The sequence below is a fragment of the Echeneis naucrates genome, chromosome 5 (genome assembly GCF_900963305.1).
Source record: "Echeneis naucrates chromosome 5, fEcheNa1.1, whole genome shotgun sequence".
NCBI lineage: Eukaryota > Metazoa > Chordata > Actinopteri > Carangiformes > Echeneidae > Echeneis > Echeneis naucrates.
The window spans coordinates 11,790,600-11,807,531 of NC_042515.1; the positions used below are offsets into that span (position 1 = coordinate 11,790,600).

Here is a 16,932-nt window from a genome sequence, read left to right on the forward strand (position 1 = left end):
ATTTGGAATTGTAATTCAAATAAATTTGTATAATTCATCATTTACAAAAACAATATCCTAATTGCCAGTTTGCTGGTGTGGAAGAAAACAGTCTTCCATCATTGTTTTAATTTTTAGTTTTTTGTTGTTTTTTTTTTAACATGAAACTCAACAGATAAGCAATAGTTTAATAACGAAATGATTTGTTGGCAGCAGGTGCTTTGGGTCATTCCCCTCTCTCGTTTTTTTTTCTTGTTGGCCTCTCTGCCACTTAAAGTTTGAAATAAAGGCATAAAAAGCCTAAATAAATACATGCAATTATATAAAAGATAGCTAGGAAACAGCCAGACCAGATTCCATAATGGTGGATCAGTTATAGACAGGGATTGTTTTTATGATCATGATATCTAAACAAATGCGAAATGACTGTGTCAGCATGATGAACCTACTTGTATTTCACCTGATCTACAACTCTCCTCTAATAAACTCTTCAGTTTGCTTCATCCCAGTGTTGTTTATTGCTGTCAGACACATTTGTGTATATGTTACACTAATTCAGTTACGGCTATGCGTGTCCTGAAATGTATTGTTGAAAGTTACCATTTTGAAAACCTAAGAAAAAGTGTATAAGATCAAGTTAAAGAAAATGAACAGTTTGTTACTGTACCAGTCACGCTGAAGACAGTGAAACCAAGTGTTAATATAATACAAAAATATCTTTGATAGCAGCTCAGGTATCCTGTAAGTTATCTTGGACTTTTAAAACCGAGTCCCACCCGTCATTTTTGCATTGAAATTTGGTATGACATAACTGCTGTACGTCCAAAGCTATACTGAAAAATATGATTCTTGCAACTCTTCAATATATTTAATGGTTTTAAAGTGCAAAAAAATTTTAAAAATATATAAAGAAGACATGAACAAAGGTACCATACATTTGTTTGTTTGTTTGTTTGTTTGTTTGTTTTTTTTGCATAAATGCCAGTTTAAAACATTGATCACACTTTGCTTTACAGGGTGATGATCTTTTGAATGCACGTAAACATTTTGTATGACATTATAATTAATTTTCTAATAAAACCAAACTCACATCAAGCATGCTGCAGTTCACCAGCTGCATTTTATCCTGCTTCTTGTTGTCAAGATTTTCCAAATTACTTCTAAAATTTACACTTTCAAGTCACCAAAATGATGAATCTAGCAATTAAAGGCCTATAAATCTACTTGTAGTGGACAGTGGGGGATAAATAGGATGTATAACTGATCATTTCCACTGTACAAAATGCTTGAATGTTTAGAGCTAGCAGTACTAGAAAACATTTAGCAACAAGCTGTTTAAAAACAACAATATATATTAACACACACACACACACACACACACACAGTTGATTTTTTTCTTTTTTACACAAAATATTTAAGACAGTTAAGGTTTTCATTCTGAACCAACCAATGTTGATAAAGCATTTCAAGAATACTGCCCAGATATTTGTCCAGACATTTCATGACAAGATAACAGTGTTGGTTTGATAGTCACCAAAGTGCATTATTGTCCACTATACACTGACATTCACACATTTACGGAATTAAAAAATAATGTATGCAGTAAAATAAAGAGAAACCTTTTTTGGGCCTGAGGCGAAAAGGACTACACTGATGAAAAATGATGTAGTTGATCACATTACCAGAGTTGAAATATGTTAAAAAAAAATTGTGAAAAATGGAAATTAGAGCTGTGGTTCTGAGAATATTAAAGGATAGCTGTCCCTCTCCCAGCTGCACTCAGTCAACACAAACTGGTGTATCCTGTTGAATACAAAGGCGGGAGTAGGGCTTTTTTATGATCAAGTGTGCCCTCTTGCAAAGAAGCTTGAATCACACTTACTCTGATTTGTGACAGTAGTAGAAGCTATGCTACTTGCAATCACTTCTCAGATTAGGATTTTATGTGCCTGACAGTTGTGCTATGCTGTTTGCTGATAAATTAACACAAAGAGTGCGAGAGAAGCGTGACTACTCATCAATTCCTAAAATTCATCAAAGCTCAAGTGCAGAAATATAAATTTTCAATACGTAGTTTATATTGATAAACTATTATTATTGTTATATACAATGACAGGTTTTATTGTTGTAGTTTGTGTTTTCTTGTTTGGGTTTGTTTTATTATTTTCATTGAACATTTTTGCAGCTGCCACCATCTTAAAATAATCAGTCATCACTCCGATGAATGCACTCCCAGAGCTCATCACGTGTTTCGCTTGATCAACTACAATGCCAGATTGGATTTCTGGTTAAAATTATAGATACAAAGCTTCAACAAATTAATAATTGCCTGGCGTGCATGTACTGATGAATGAGTGATTTTAGTCCATGACTTTGGTCTAACCCATCCTAGAAAAAGATTGCCTCATTTTAGCCCAAAACTATTTTAAATTGCATCTCTGTAAATAATCTGTAGACTTAAAAGAGGATGTAATGATTTGTCTGAGTAATAGCCAACCAAATCATGAAAATATTATAATATATATACTGAAAATTTTTCCAAACCACCAGGATTTCAGATTTTGCTTTTTTCAACTTTTTTTTTTTTTTAAGATCTTTCCTTTGCTTCTGGTTATTTCTGATAATTTGAGGATCTTTACAGCGGTATCTGACAGGACTGAAGATTCATCTTTGAAGGAGAGTTCATTTTGAGTTCTTCATTTGTAATATTTTTGTATTTCCCGACATTATATTCCTTTTTTAAATGGGGCAAATGACTAATTTCAATTGCATTCTTTCAGCTCTACTTGACTCAACTCTACTCGGTTTTTTAGGCAAAGGTTTTGGATTATACCCATCATAGCAGCTGGTGCTTCTTCTGTAAAATGTCCACAGAGGCTCCAAGAGAGATGAGGCTATGCCAAAAGGTGATATGGACAGACAGTGGACAGACAACTTATTGGTCAGCGAGAACTGTCATTATCGTGACCTTGGTGCAGGACAGGACGGTTTAAATAAAACCACTAAGCGACTGTAGATCACTGTGTTCTGTGATATTTATATTCCAGTGTGTAACACACTTGAACCAAAGCATGGTCAGCTGGTTTGGTCTGGTATCCCTTCGGTATCCAACGTTCTTCAGGTGTGTCACTTTGAAGCTCAATACCATCTTACTTCGTCACTATTGAGCTGAGCTATCTACAGCGGGAAAAACTATTACCAGATACCAGAATAGAGTAGAGCTGAGGAGAGTAAATTCAAGTAAAGAAATGCAAAGGAAAAATGCTGTAAATTGACAACAGTTTAAACAATTTGGAATTGACTGAGTTTTTCTTTAAAAAAACGACTAAGCTGACCAGACTTGTTATACAATTTTATGCAAAGTACATATTGCACATTTGAAAAAAATAGCAAAGTTTCAAGTCTGAATCCCAAGCACCTTGTGACACATGCATGCAGCTGCCCATGAAAAGGCTTAATACCAAATGCAAGTCTGACATCTGAAAACCAGTGGGTACAGTTTTGGAGGCACATCTCAACTTTGCACAGTAGCCAAGTGACAAAGTGGAGATCTTCTGTTTTTCAAAAACAGTTTGCTTCAAGAGGTGAATTCATCCTGGCAGTTGTAGAATCCATGTGACAGGGAAATGCTGTGTGGCTTGCAAATGCCCTGCTTACACTGTTTTATATTTGCAGGAATGGTTATGCTGGATTTTGTGATGAGGAGGTTTGGATTAGAGGCTTTTTAATATCTCCATTCCAAGGGAGGTGTGTCTTTCTCTTTTTTCTCCTTGGATGTCACTGTTAGGACTGGCACTCCTGACTACTCCTCCGTCGTTTAATGCCCACCTCACCATTCCTCATGCTTTCCTCCCACCTCCTCTTTGATTTCCTGGTCTGTGTAAAAAAGAAAATTGTTGATAAGCCAACTTCTTAGATGGACTAAGAGATGGACAGTTTTAGACTTTCCTTAAACTGCAACCTTTACATGACTCATGAAACTGTGTATTTCTTGACAATATGAACAGGAACTGTTTTAGTTCCACATTGTGTTATTACTTTTTCCCCTCATTTATATGTTTAACAGAGTGGCATCGGCATCGGTAGGTGAGATCATCCGCCACTAGAGGTCAGTAGTGTACCACTAAAGAAGTACAGTTAGAGGCCCTTTCGGCTAAGCAATTTACTGTTACAACCTAAGTGCCTATTTTTCAAAAAATGTTGCATTATGTCTTGATATTCATATTAAAACATTTTTAGGAAACAGAGGGTATGTCAGTTCAATTGCCTCTGAAATTCTCACCATGATACCTTAAAATGGCTAACGTATGGTCAAATATCAACCTACACATCAGTCAAACATATTGAAATCATTTGAATGGTTTAAATAAGGCCAAACTGACAAGACCGGAGGTTAGATAAATGTTAGATAAGTGTTAAAAGGATCCAAAAACTGTTTCAACTTTGCAGAGTTGTCATACAAAATGCTAATTCCTTTATAATTTACACATTACATGTTCCCACTTCTCAATGTATGGCTTGATTTCTACTTGTATAATAAATAAATGTGACCCCCCCTCTATGAATTTTATATTACAGGAAACTGATAGTGATTATTGGTAACTTCCCAAAATAACGCCCATACATTAACCAGCTAGGCTAGAACTAGAACTGTCATAAAACTCGCTTTCTCGAAAAACCACAAAGAATGATGTGAGTCCTAATAACTACCGTTACTTCTCCCAAAGTAAAAGAATGTCACAAACAAAAAGAAAAGAAAAGAAGTGGATGTTTGTCTGTACTCAACCAAGGCCAGTGAGTTCACAAACCTTGGCATCCCGTTCTGCAAATTTCTTGAACATGTTGGCATAGGTCCTCTTGTCCTGCTCATGATGTTCCTTAATCTTGGTCTGGCAGATGGAAATCTGAGCACGAGCTGCCCGATTTGAGGGGTTGACTAGAAGCACTTGCTGAAAGTCTGCCCTGGCAAGGTTGAACTCATTGCGAAGAAGGCGAGCTTCCCCACGACGATACAAAGCTTTCTCATTGCTCTCATCGCACTCAATCACCTAAAGACACACATGCACACAGTAATTAGGCAAGAATGCATCTTAGGATCAGCAGCTACAGGAGGGTCAGTAAAATAAATCTGAACTGTCATCAGGGTCATTTATCCCTCCTACCTTGTTGCAGTTATCCACAACTTGAGAGAACTCTTTTAGCCGCAGGAAACACAATGCTAAATTGAGGTGGGCCGTCAAAAGACATTCTTGTATCTTCTTCTGCTGCTCCAACCCAGTACCACACTCCATCTCAAACCAGGAAACAATGCGCTGGTACTGGATGACCGCCTGCAAGTAACGCCCTGCCTATTACGGGAAGACAACAGAAACTTAGAAAGATGTAAACAATAGGACAAATTGTTTATTAAATAGAAGACCAGAACAGGCATTGTACCTTAAAATACTGATTCCCTTTATGTTTCACGCCAACAAATATTTCCAGCTTTTCCTTCAAATCCATTTCCCAGGATTCTTTAGCCTTGTGTTAAAACATTTAGCATCACAAAGAGTTAGGAAACACACTTATTTTTTGGGGGCTTGTTGGTTTAATTTCTTTCCTTTCTTTTTTTAGTTTCCTACATTGATAAATAGGGATAGGATTCAATGGAAACTACCCAAAATTTGTATGTATTGATCATAGATCTATTCCAACGTTATGCAAAATTTGCCTGTTTATAGCATATTAGATCATGAAAAGTAACAAGAGAGCTCACCCTTTGAAAGTCTTTGAGGATAACTTCATATACAACATCTTCATCTGGTCCAATTTTGTATACTGCACTACCTTCACTTCCAAAGGCATACCTATAAAATACAAAGAAAAAGAAAAACCATGACCACCATGATGTATTTTTGGTTGTAAAATATTGATTATATATATTTTGTCTACTTTTTGTATATTTCATGTACATTTAAAATTGCTTGGATATGGTCCCAGTGTGAGAAAAAGTCATATTGTCTGACTGATTTAATGAGATGGTTTTAAATTGTGATATTGCTCCTTGATTGGAAGTTTGTTCTACCTTCTACCAGTCTATGGTTGCCAGCGCGCTCTTCTTTGCTGTAGTGTGCTGGTGGGGTGGTGCCAAGACTAGTGAGGTCAACAGGTTCAGCAGGCTGGTGAGGAAAGCCAGCTCGGTGGTGGGTTTGAACTTGGATTGTTTGAATCAGTGGCTGAGGGGAGGGTGAAGGACAGACTCTGTGCAATCCTGGACAATCTCTCTCACCCTCAGCAGCACGATGAGCTGTGGCTGATGGGCAGCTCAGTCAGCCAGCGGATGCAGAACTAAATGCTTCAGACTCACCACCACCAGACTGCGACAGCACAGCTGTTTCTGGTCACCTTATCTGCAACTTCCGTTGCAGTTTTTTATGTTATTGTCGTCTCTGTCTTGTTTAATGTTTTTTTGTCTTTTGTACTTTGTGTCCTGTTTAATTTATTTATTTCTCACCTGTTCTCATGCCTTGTGCTGCTGTGACATTCGAATCTCCCCGATGGGGATCAATAAAGTATTATCTTAATTTATCTTGTTCACCCCTGATCATCAAAATCCCATATCAGACAGTTGAGGAAAAAGAAAGACTATAACTATAATCTAATAATAGTTAAAATCTATAATGTAGGACCATAGCGCCAAACAAATCATATCAAGACAGGATCACAATATGTGCCGTGATAGAGCAAAAGTTAGATAAGTTGAAACTTACTTTGGTTTTAAATAAAGTACACAGTGCTCTCCTCTCTGCATCTTGTCCATTGCTCGGTCCACTCCCAGTGGAATGCCTCTATCTTCAGCCTCACCAACAATAAAGCTAACATCCCTGCAATCAAACAGCCGACCAGCACATCTCCCCTCCAGGTGAACTGTGGAGCACATGACAGAAACAGTGACACACTTTAACCTCTGCTTTAGACATGTATCTCAATTATTTGTCTCAACTGGTGTGATATTAACATTTATCCTTGAAGTAAAGAATGCTGTTACCGTCAACACTTGCGCCATCATTGGGATTGGTGTAACCATCTCCTTTAACCTTTATTCTTCTCATAATGCCACTGTCATCTGTAAGCAGCTCCCCTTCAAAATTAACCAGCTCCATCTGTGTAATTGCAAACATTTATTTAATCAGATAAGGTGTAAAATACAAAGTTACAGCTCGACAGCAAAATTTCATCTATGTTGTTACATTATGTAGATGTGAGAAGAGAAAAACAAATAAATTGTAGGGGAAAGACAGGGTCCAGAGGACTTGTCTCCGTTCCACAAAAGAAGTCAAGACAAATACATTGGATAAGGCAGTTAGGATAACTAGAATCATTCAGCTCAAGTTGCTTCAGTGTTGGGAAAAATTCCACAAAAACAGCATATTCCTTTAGTATGAATATATAGTCTTTTAACCTATTCCAACCTCAACTTTATGATGTTTGCACTCAAAGAAATGCTCTTCTGCTGCCCCATCTGCACCACCAATGAAATGAAAACAGTCTTTTTTATCAAATAAAATGATGCAGTGGTTCTAACCCACCTCAATACCTGTGCTAATTACTAAATAAGCAAACATCTACTTTATCAGGATTTCTGCAGGTCAGAGAATCTAATTTAATGCTTTGTTAATAATGCCCTTTTTATTAAATTTTTAACATTTGTAATGCCAATGTACATGTCTAACTGTGGGTACTGTGTGCATACACATGGATATATAAAATACTCATGTCCAATTCTGAATTGCAACCATTTAATTTGACTATGATGAAATTCTGACAATATTCAATATTTTAGAAAATACAAATATAATTCAAATAAACATCATTTTATAAACAATCACTGAACGTAATGTGCAAACATAAAGAAATATAAGTGACTTTGTGTATAATTACTGCATGTGCCTCAGTTCACTTAGGTAACTTGTGGCTTTCTGATTCCATATCAGATTTAATGGCGCTGATGCCCAAATCCACCTAATAACTTTTAATGCTTTTTAATGACCTGCAGAAACCCTGTTCATAGAATAATACTGAACATAATTTACAGTTAACAATGAACAACAGATTGTGAAACAGTCCCATCTAAGCAGATTATAGCCAGCAGCGTTACAGTAACAGACTTAACATAGGAAAACTTAGAGGGGCTCATATATGCAATTAAATTACTAAAATGTGTCTATGGGGCATAACTTGCAAAGCAGAGAACTTGGTGAAATGTTTAGGTTTTCATTCCAGAAGTGAATTATAATGAAAGTTGATTGTTATTGGAATGAGAAAGCCTGAATTTTACCCACTGAGCTACACTGGCTATTTGACTCATAGGGATTAAAATAGACAAGCCAGTTAATTATATTACCATGAAGCTCAATCTGAAGAGACTGACACAAGTCCCTAAATTATTACAGTCCCTTGGTAAGAAGCAGAATTTTCAGTGGCACAAATTAGCAGCACTCATGGATCACACTTACCTCAAATATTACTGAGGAGTTTGGAGGAATTTTATCGGGATTTCCAGGAGGTCCATAAGCATAGTCTGGTTTACATAGTAATGTGCACGCCTCGCCTTTCTGCATGGACAACACACAAATGTCCCAGGCTTTCAGGACTTGTCCTGTGGGTGGATAAAGCAAACAAAAGTTAAAAAAAAAAAAAAAAGGAGAAAATTTTTTGGGTTCAAATTAATCAGTACTGGCACGGGCACTCAGACATCAGACCTTATTCAAGGTCAGTATCAAATAAAAACCTGACTTTAGAGAAAAGCAAACGGAATTGGAGTAAATGTTTAATGAGTTCTCACCTGCCCTTTGCCCTATCACTAAGTGCAAGCGGTTTTTACTACTTTAGGCTGATTTCTGTTGACAAGGTTTTATTTAGATATACAATATGATTTAATTTTACTTATGAAATCATATTGTATATATGATGATGATGTTTCAAAGGAACATCAACATACAAAGGAGCCCCTATCTCTCTATTAAATAAGAAGATGAGGACAACAGAGAAGTAGCTTATCTTAGATTTAAGAGAGGGAACTAGGGAGAAACAGCTAGTCTGGTGACAAAGGTAAGAAGAATCAGACTTAAGACCCATAATCACAAAAGACACCAAAAACTCACAACCAGCTGTTTTGAGTCCGTATGCGAAGCTAAAACAAACCCGTCATTCCTACAACTTCATATTTATTTGATAGACAATGGGATCAATCTTGTCACCTTTCAGTTCTCATCAGGAAAACAGATGTTAGGCTATTCCTCTAAAAGACAATCATAATGCAACAATCAAGCCAGTAATGCATAAAGTCACCTACCCCGTCCCACATTGAAGCAAAAAGGTTCCTTGCGATCTCGACTGCAGTCAAACGTCTTCCCTGTAAGCAACTTTCCAGTGTAGTGGACTGTCACTCTGTCCCCAATCATTGGTTGTTCTGCACCTAACCCCGGACACTTCACAATCTGCGGACAGAAAAATGAAGACGTCTGTTTGACAGAGAATCTAAAAGAAATTAAAACTTTGTAGGACTAAAAGGAAGAGACAAAGAATCATGACCATACCATAAGGACTCTTGTGGTACTTACGCCTGATCACCAACATAAAAACATTAAAATATCTAATGATGACAACAGATACCTTGATAACTCCTTGGTCTTTGTTAGGCGTTACATCAAGGCCCTTTGCAGCAAACATGGCTGTGGCTGACTGGCTATCCATCGGCAAATCCTGGTCAGTGGTCATTTCTGCACTTCACACAGTAACACAGGAAAATGATCTGAATACACGTTTATGTGTCAGCAATATGAGCACCATGAATAGCATGTCGTTATGTCTCATATGTTGTCACATCTGGACTAAGTTGAAACAAGGAAAAATACACACATTTTTTTTTTATAAAGATGGACTGGAAAATCCCAATCTCAGACAAAGAATATCAATACAAGCAAATGTGATTTTTTTTCCTTCACATTATATAACTTATTGCTATTTAAGGACATACACTGTACATCCACATTTTATACAGCAAAAACCACATTACCAGTGATGCCATATGTCTCAGGAGCATTACTCTGCGATGCAGCTCCATCACAGTTTGTCTGATCCCTTGTAGATGAAATTACATAACTCTAATTTTATGCAAAAAGCGGCACCTAGTTGCTTACTTATCATTTCCTTTTGTAACATGTACTCTGTTCAGAGAGGTACAGTATGTTCACAGAGGTACTGTGTGTTCAACACTATCTCATTATGGCCATGTGACAATCTATTAATTACATCTGGATATTTTATCTACAGAGCCATATTTAGTTATCTTCACTGTTGATATACTCATTACACTCATTTTGTGATGAATATATCAACATCACAAGGTGTGTGCTCAAACACATACGCTGTGCTTACAGATCTGCAGGATTAGACCTCCTGTAGATCGTTTTTAATCGCTCAGTGTGTATGACGAAACAGTAAAAATTTTGGATATATGACCATAATTCTTCAACTCGGTGGAGCTACACTGGTAAAGAATCTGAGGCTGCACATTGTCTGCTTTGGTCAGTCAGTTATTGTGGAGATATACAGACACTATCAAAGGACAAGACAACATTATGTGTTTTGGAAAGCATGAAGCCAACACATCTCATCAGAACAACCTCAATGCACCCTTATTGTACAAGTACAAGATATGTCCCTTGGCATTTTGATAAAGATGGTGAAGAGTCTGACTAAAACATCACTCTGAAATCTCAAAATGCAATAGCATATGAATCACTAAAGTTTTATTCTACCCATTCAGTATTCTCCTGGTAGGGCTAGGCGATATGCCTTAAAATTAAAATCTCAGATTTTTTTTTTCACATCAAATTATTTGAAATTTTAATACATTTTTGTTCTAATTAAAAACAAACTACAAGACAAAGACATTATTCAAAAAAAGTTATACTTTTATCTTGGTTTGATTTTCGCGTCTGGGAACATTTCGCATTGTTTCACGATATCTGGCACCATGTTTGTCCTTGTGTAGTTGCCGTACGGAGCTGTCCAGAGATGTCAAGCCCGACATCACATTTCTGCGTTTGTGCGTAGATAAGTCCATGGTGCGAATCACGTCAGCATGCTACAAGCCCAGCCCACTCTGAGCTACGGGGGCCCAAGAGAGGGTGTGTCACAGCAGAAGTTAAAGAAGACATCGATTTTCATTCAACACAAATCGTGCTAAACCACAACTGCGAATTAGTCGACTGAATCAATGTATTGCCCAGCACAAACTCTCAGTCTACGGAAGAGAGCTCTCCATACGGATATCAGTGATTCATCAGGGATTAAAGTTGATCATGCAGAAATTGTAGAAATGTCAGAAAACTATCCCCCACAGCAAAACAGATCCACCACACCAGCTCACTGCCATTCAATCATTTCATGTTCCCACGTGGTCCCTTTTTCCACTTGCCTTTGGATCGGAGTTATGGTTTTTGCATACCTGGATGATATGAAGTGTGCCTCAAAATTGCATTTGTGAAGTCCGAAATACAACTACGAAACAATGCATGTGCATCTGTGCAACTCCCGCAGGAGTTCATTCATGATGAGACTGTTCTGACTCCACAGTATGAACCCCTGAACGGGCTTTCATCTTTATAAAGAGAAGTTTACACACCCGACTGACTAATTTATTCGTCTTTGTGTAAATGTCAGTGAACTGTTCTTCCTAACAGTTTAATCACATCCTTCTTCAGACATCTAAGATAGAGCTGCTTTTTCAGTTTTTCCTTAAATATTACATCAATGCAAAGAGCATTTCAGTCATTAAATGGGTGTTACTTTAATTATTGACATTTCTGCTTTAGATCTAAATGCACATGTCACTTCAACTACTGTTGCTATTGAAACACTTGCCAATTTAGCACTGACACTGACTACAGCTGGTGTCATTCCTGGCCCAACAGTGCGTCTCCTTTCAAAGTGATGCATCTTCTCCTTATGTTGCACTGATACAAACTCTGTTTGCTCAGCATTTTTTTTAACAGTGCCTGTTATGGCTTAGTTGTCATATGAAGTTCACTTGTGTGGAACGTTTTTACTTTAAGTTGTCACCAATCTTGTTGTTTATACGTTGTCACTTCTTATTTCCAGATAGCACACGGTCCCTTCATGGAATTTTCTTCTTTTTCATAGCGCCAAATGTCATCTTTAAAGCTGTACACACAGCCACAGTCAACAATAGATATTTCCTTGCACTACTATACTTTCTTAACAATGACTTAATACCATTCTGGAAATATCACCAAGTATAGACAATTTTTTCTCTGTAGAAGAATGCTATTATAAAATAATATCTCAGAGCAACAACATATATAGTGATGACCTAACCAGCTTTGAGAGACAGACCAACAAGTAGAGGGTGAAACTGGAATCTTTCGGTTTAATGCTTATGATACTATTGATATCATAGCTATGACACCTTATTTTGAAAAACTTAATTTAAGTGCACTTATATGGCACAATATTTCCAAACTTATCAGATGTTCTCAAATTGCCCAACAACAACTTTGCCTGAACGAAAAATGTGTAAACATGGTAAAATTTTGAATTAAATCAAGATCAATCAATATATAAGCATACGTAACCATGATTAGGAATCTAGCCAAATATTTCAGAGACAATTTCATGCAAGGTGCCTCCATTCCACATCCATATGCCCCCCCCCCCCCCCCCCCCCCCCAAAAAAAAAAAAAAAAAAAAAAAAAACCTCTACTAGCTCTACCAGAGAAACTTCACAGTTACAACCTGTTGTTGCTAAATCTTGCCTCTCTCATCACAGTAGCAATCATTGTCAACATCCACATACTGCTTCAATAAACATGGCTACAGGCATTTCAAGTTTACCCTGGCGCAATAACCTAGACAGTGTTTGCAGACAATGTAAAAGCTAGTGAGTTATGTTAAGCATGTTGTCGAATGCTATCTGATTATTAATATCTCATGCAATAGCCGTGACGATAACACTCGTTCACATACATTCATGTAGCTGTTGAGATGAATATAACCATATTCATATCAGGATGTTACTAATGTTAAGCCCCAGTTGTAAAGTAACAAAAATAAAACATTTAAAGATTTAAAATGAGATATTAGGCAGAACAACAAGTGTTCTGTGTGTACTATTCAGTTAGTAATGTGAGATCCAACTGTCAGGTATATGGGTATTGAACCACTTCTGGTCAGGCACACTGCTTTTTCTAAATGTATATCAAACTTCAATATCATAAGGAGGGGCTACAGTGTTGTCTTACTAAGCTGATAAAATGCCTGGACAAGATAATGTGTTTTTTACACAATGACAAACAAGGTACTTTATTTCAAAATTATATTAAGCTGTTGCTTAAACTGCTGGTCATATGCTGCTAAATTACCATTGTGCAAGACTTATATAAAAGCTACATTTTGTGCTACTTTTGTCAAACCTTGAAAAATAAGGAGAGATTATCTCATGCACAAATTTTACCTCATCACATCTTCAGCATGGCCCATAATTGTAACTCTTTGTACTGAACATATAACAGGCTGCGTTAAAATTTCTCAGATCTATATCTCATTTTAAACCATATTTAATTCCATCGCCTGAGTAAAAAAATATTCATAAATCAGGGCAAAGCCTGCACAGTAACTTGAGAAAGAAAACAGGTTACGTCCAGCGCTGTTCTGACAGCCATCTTGTGGCCACTTAACATTTCCACAAAGACGGTTTAAGGCATTGCTCAAGGGCCATGCGTATTGACAGAGAGGAACATCAGATCTCCTTCCCTGCATTCTTTTTCAATATTTTTCCATCAGTTTTCCTGACCGACTCAGGACATCCCTGATGCTGTTCATTATCATGTGTTAACACTGGGGCATTCTGCCACGTTGACTAAGTTCTGAAATAGCCTCTAAATATGAACATTAGGCCGCAGTGCTTGGCCTGAGATACATCTTCTTGGCAATAAGATGTTAGGAATAGAAAGTGCTCAAACCGTGACACCACCCATGCGGGTTATTCTACAGGGTCAAACCATAAAGATCCAGCTTAGTGATATCTGCACAGTTTATTCTGTTTCTTCTATGTTGTGCCACGCACTTAGACCAAGTGCTTGATTCCTTTAAGACAAGTCTGCACAAAATGTCTGTCTCTTCTGTAGCTACACCTTGTCCTGTGTCTTTTCAATTTCATGGATTTCATTTTAGATGAACTACTTGTGTGTGCGTCTGTATGTTAGGTGCGTGTGTGTGTGTGTGTGTGTCTGAACACAATGTTCCCTCTATTCAACATTCCCTGCTCGCAAAGCCTGATGTTCATCAATCTGACCTCCTAATGTACCACCAGGCAAATTTTATATGAATGTAATCAGATTTTTACTAATCCAACTGACCTTACATTTAATGTATCATTTAAACTCAAACAAAGAAGTTAATTATTTGGGATAAAGTACAATGATTATAATAGAACAGAATCACACAATTAAAAGTTAGTCCATCTATCAATTCAATCATTAAACTTTTTGCTATTCCATTATGGAAAAAAAAAACAAAACCCAACAACAAACAGACAGAGAAACCAGCCGCAAATACCAACTAGACAATTCATATGACATCTAGGCTAAACTGAGATACCCAGCGGAGGAATGTAGGAGCAGAGCACAAATACGTAAAGACCTCATCCAAAGATGAACAAAGACGATCTGTACATTTAGTCTCACATCTGTATACCCTGCAGCTGAATGACTAGTGAACATACAGGCACACACAAACATCTATAGGCTGAAATCCTGAAACAAGTCATTGTCTGACACCAGAGTGTCTCCGCCAGACTGGCAAATACATCAAAGGAGATTAAGAAGGATGTGGGAAAGGCTAATAAAGTTGTTTTACAGTCATTATTTTTGGAAACCCTGCTGCTGTGCTCATCCTTTCTGCTATATACTATATACACTTTGGACATGTGATGACATTGCAAACCTTTGTTTGGCATGAAGACTACTGCCCCTTTACACTTGTTGGTGTATTTAGGCAAGAAGTTATTCATTGCCATAAAATATGTTCCCAGAGCAATCTGATTCATGTCAGGGACATTGCCTAAGCCCATGGCCATGTCAGCAGGCCAGCTCTGCCTCTCAGCTAAATCTAAAACACCCATATATTTGACATTATTCACAAGCTACCATCACCAATCCTGTAATTTACAGCTAAGTCCGAAATGAGTAAGAATGAGCACGTAGCTGAACTGGAGTTCACTAATTCTGAATAAATAACTGGGATATGAAACCTGTAATTTCAGAAGATACACCTAAGCCTAAAAGGACTCTGGATGTAAACCGTTGGCTTCATCCAGCTCAACTTGGAGCAGCAGCCAAGTGCCACATTCACACACACTCTCACCTACAGACACACACACAGGGAGCCTTATCTGCCTCAGAACACCACGTTGTACAGCTGGAACCTCAAATATAACCAGACACACGGGAAAAATTTGCATTCATCGCATACTACATTAACAGACACCTTCAGCTTTTCTTTTCTTTTGGGGTGGGGGTTGTTTCATTTCCCAAACTGTTTTATTAGACCCAGTTCTTGCATTAATTATTAGGGTTTTTTTTTTATAAAATATCATATAAAAGGTTACAAAAAAAATGAAAATAAAATAAAGTAAGAAATCCCCACCGAGTATAACAAGTGTCCCTTTAACTCAGCCAGGCGTGAACTAAAAGCAGCAGAGAGCCGGTGGGCTCCGAGAGCTTCGCGTCTTAATCAACTCCTTCATTAAGTCTTTCCAACAGCCAGAAGGGGAAAAAAAGAAAATGAAAACACTCACGTCGCTTCTTTTCCTCTGTCTTCGCTCCGTGTGTCTTCTTTGCTTTTTTTATTTTATTTTTTTTGTCTCTTCGTCTTTATTTGCCTTCCCCCTCCCTCTTAAAACAGCCGGCGACCCGCTGGAGCCCGCTTCACACTCGGTATATTTCAAAACCACGTCAATTCCTCCTAATTCAAGCCCGCCCCTCTCCTCTCACGTCCAGGGTACTAAATGTTCTTCCCGCCCGTGTGTGTGTGTGTGTGTGTCTAATGTGGAGCTGTTTTTTCCTCCATATGTTCCTCCCCACCTTTATCCCTGCCTCTCTGCCTCTCTCTGCCGGTGTGGCGGCCGCGTGGGGCTCAGACCTCAAAATGACAGCGCACAGCGGAGAGACACAGAGAGAGAGGGGGGGGGGGGGGCGGGGGGGTTGTGGGAGGGCGTTTAGTGTAAAATTAAGGGCAGGTCTTGGAAAGCGGCCACAAAGTAACACAATGTTCCGGCTGTACTGTAGCTGTACCGCTGCCGCCGCTGATGAGAACACTGTGTTCCAATAGACACCCTGACCTGTAACCCGTTCCGTGCCGAGCCGGGCCGGGAACAGGCTGTACCTCAGCAGGCTGTCCTCTCTCTCTCTCTCCCTCTCTCTCTCTCTCTCTCTCTCTCTCAGCTGACACAAACACAAACACCGGCAGGAGCCCTCCGTCCTCGCGCCCACCGATTACCGAAATAAAAGCTTCACTTCACCAGCCGATAAAACGCGCGGTGAGACGGATTACTGTTTCTGTAAGAGACGGTCAAAACCACGCCTTTCTCTCTTTTTTTATTCTTCTTTGACGGACTTTTTTTTTTTTTGCCATTGTTGTTGTTTAAGTACATTTGCTGTGACGTTTCTAGATGTTGTTAGAAGGTAGGGATTTCGACAGTTGTGCCTAGTTGTGTACTTTTTAAATTCTTATCTGGTGGTAGTTTTCCTATATTTTTTTTTCTCCCGGAAATAAGAAATGTTTACATTACTCATGGTGTTTGCAACTCCTACAACTTTACCCGATAAGCATTATGAGATTAACAGTAATGTAAAAAATAAAAATGATTAATTTTGTCAATATTTAAAA

General features: G+C 38.0%; 1 protein-coding gene across 4 annotated transcripts; it reads right to left on the reverse strand.

Moving 5' to 3' along the window:
* Positions 1–80: 80 nt before the first annotated feature.
* Positions 81–16,149, reverse strand: fkbp5 (FKBP prolyl isomerase 5). Of its 4 annotated transcripts, none has more exons than XM_029502011.1 (11): positions 16,128–16,149; positions 9,634–9,740; positions 9,314–9,458; positions 8,475–8,617; positions 7,007–7,121; positions 6,729–6,885; positions 5,735–5,825; positions 5,416–5,499; positions 5,142–5,327; positions 4,788–5,027; positions 81–3,855 (listed from the first exon to the last, which is right to left on the reverse strand). In XM_029502011.1, the coding sequence occupies exons 2-11, from the start codon at positions 9,736–9,738 to the stop codon at positions 3,763–3,765; spliced, it is 1,359 nt and encodes a 452-aa protein (XP_029357871.1). In that variant the 5' UTR covers positions 9,739–9,740; positions 16,128–16,149; the 3' UTR covers positions 81–3,762. The 4 variants fall into 4 exon arrangements, with proteins under 4 accessions (XP_029357871.1, XP_029357870.1, XP_029357869.1 ...); XM_029502010.1 differs by lacking the exon at positions 16,128–16,149 and adding an exon at positions 15,842–16,121; XM_029502009.1 differs by lacking the exon at positions 16,128–16,149 and adding an exon at positions 15,842–16,121 and having other exon boundaries at positions 9,634–9,745.
* Between the last annotated feature and the right edge of the window lie 783 nt (positions 16,150–16,932).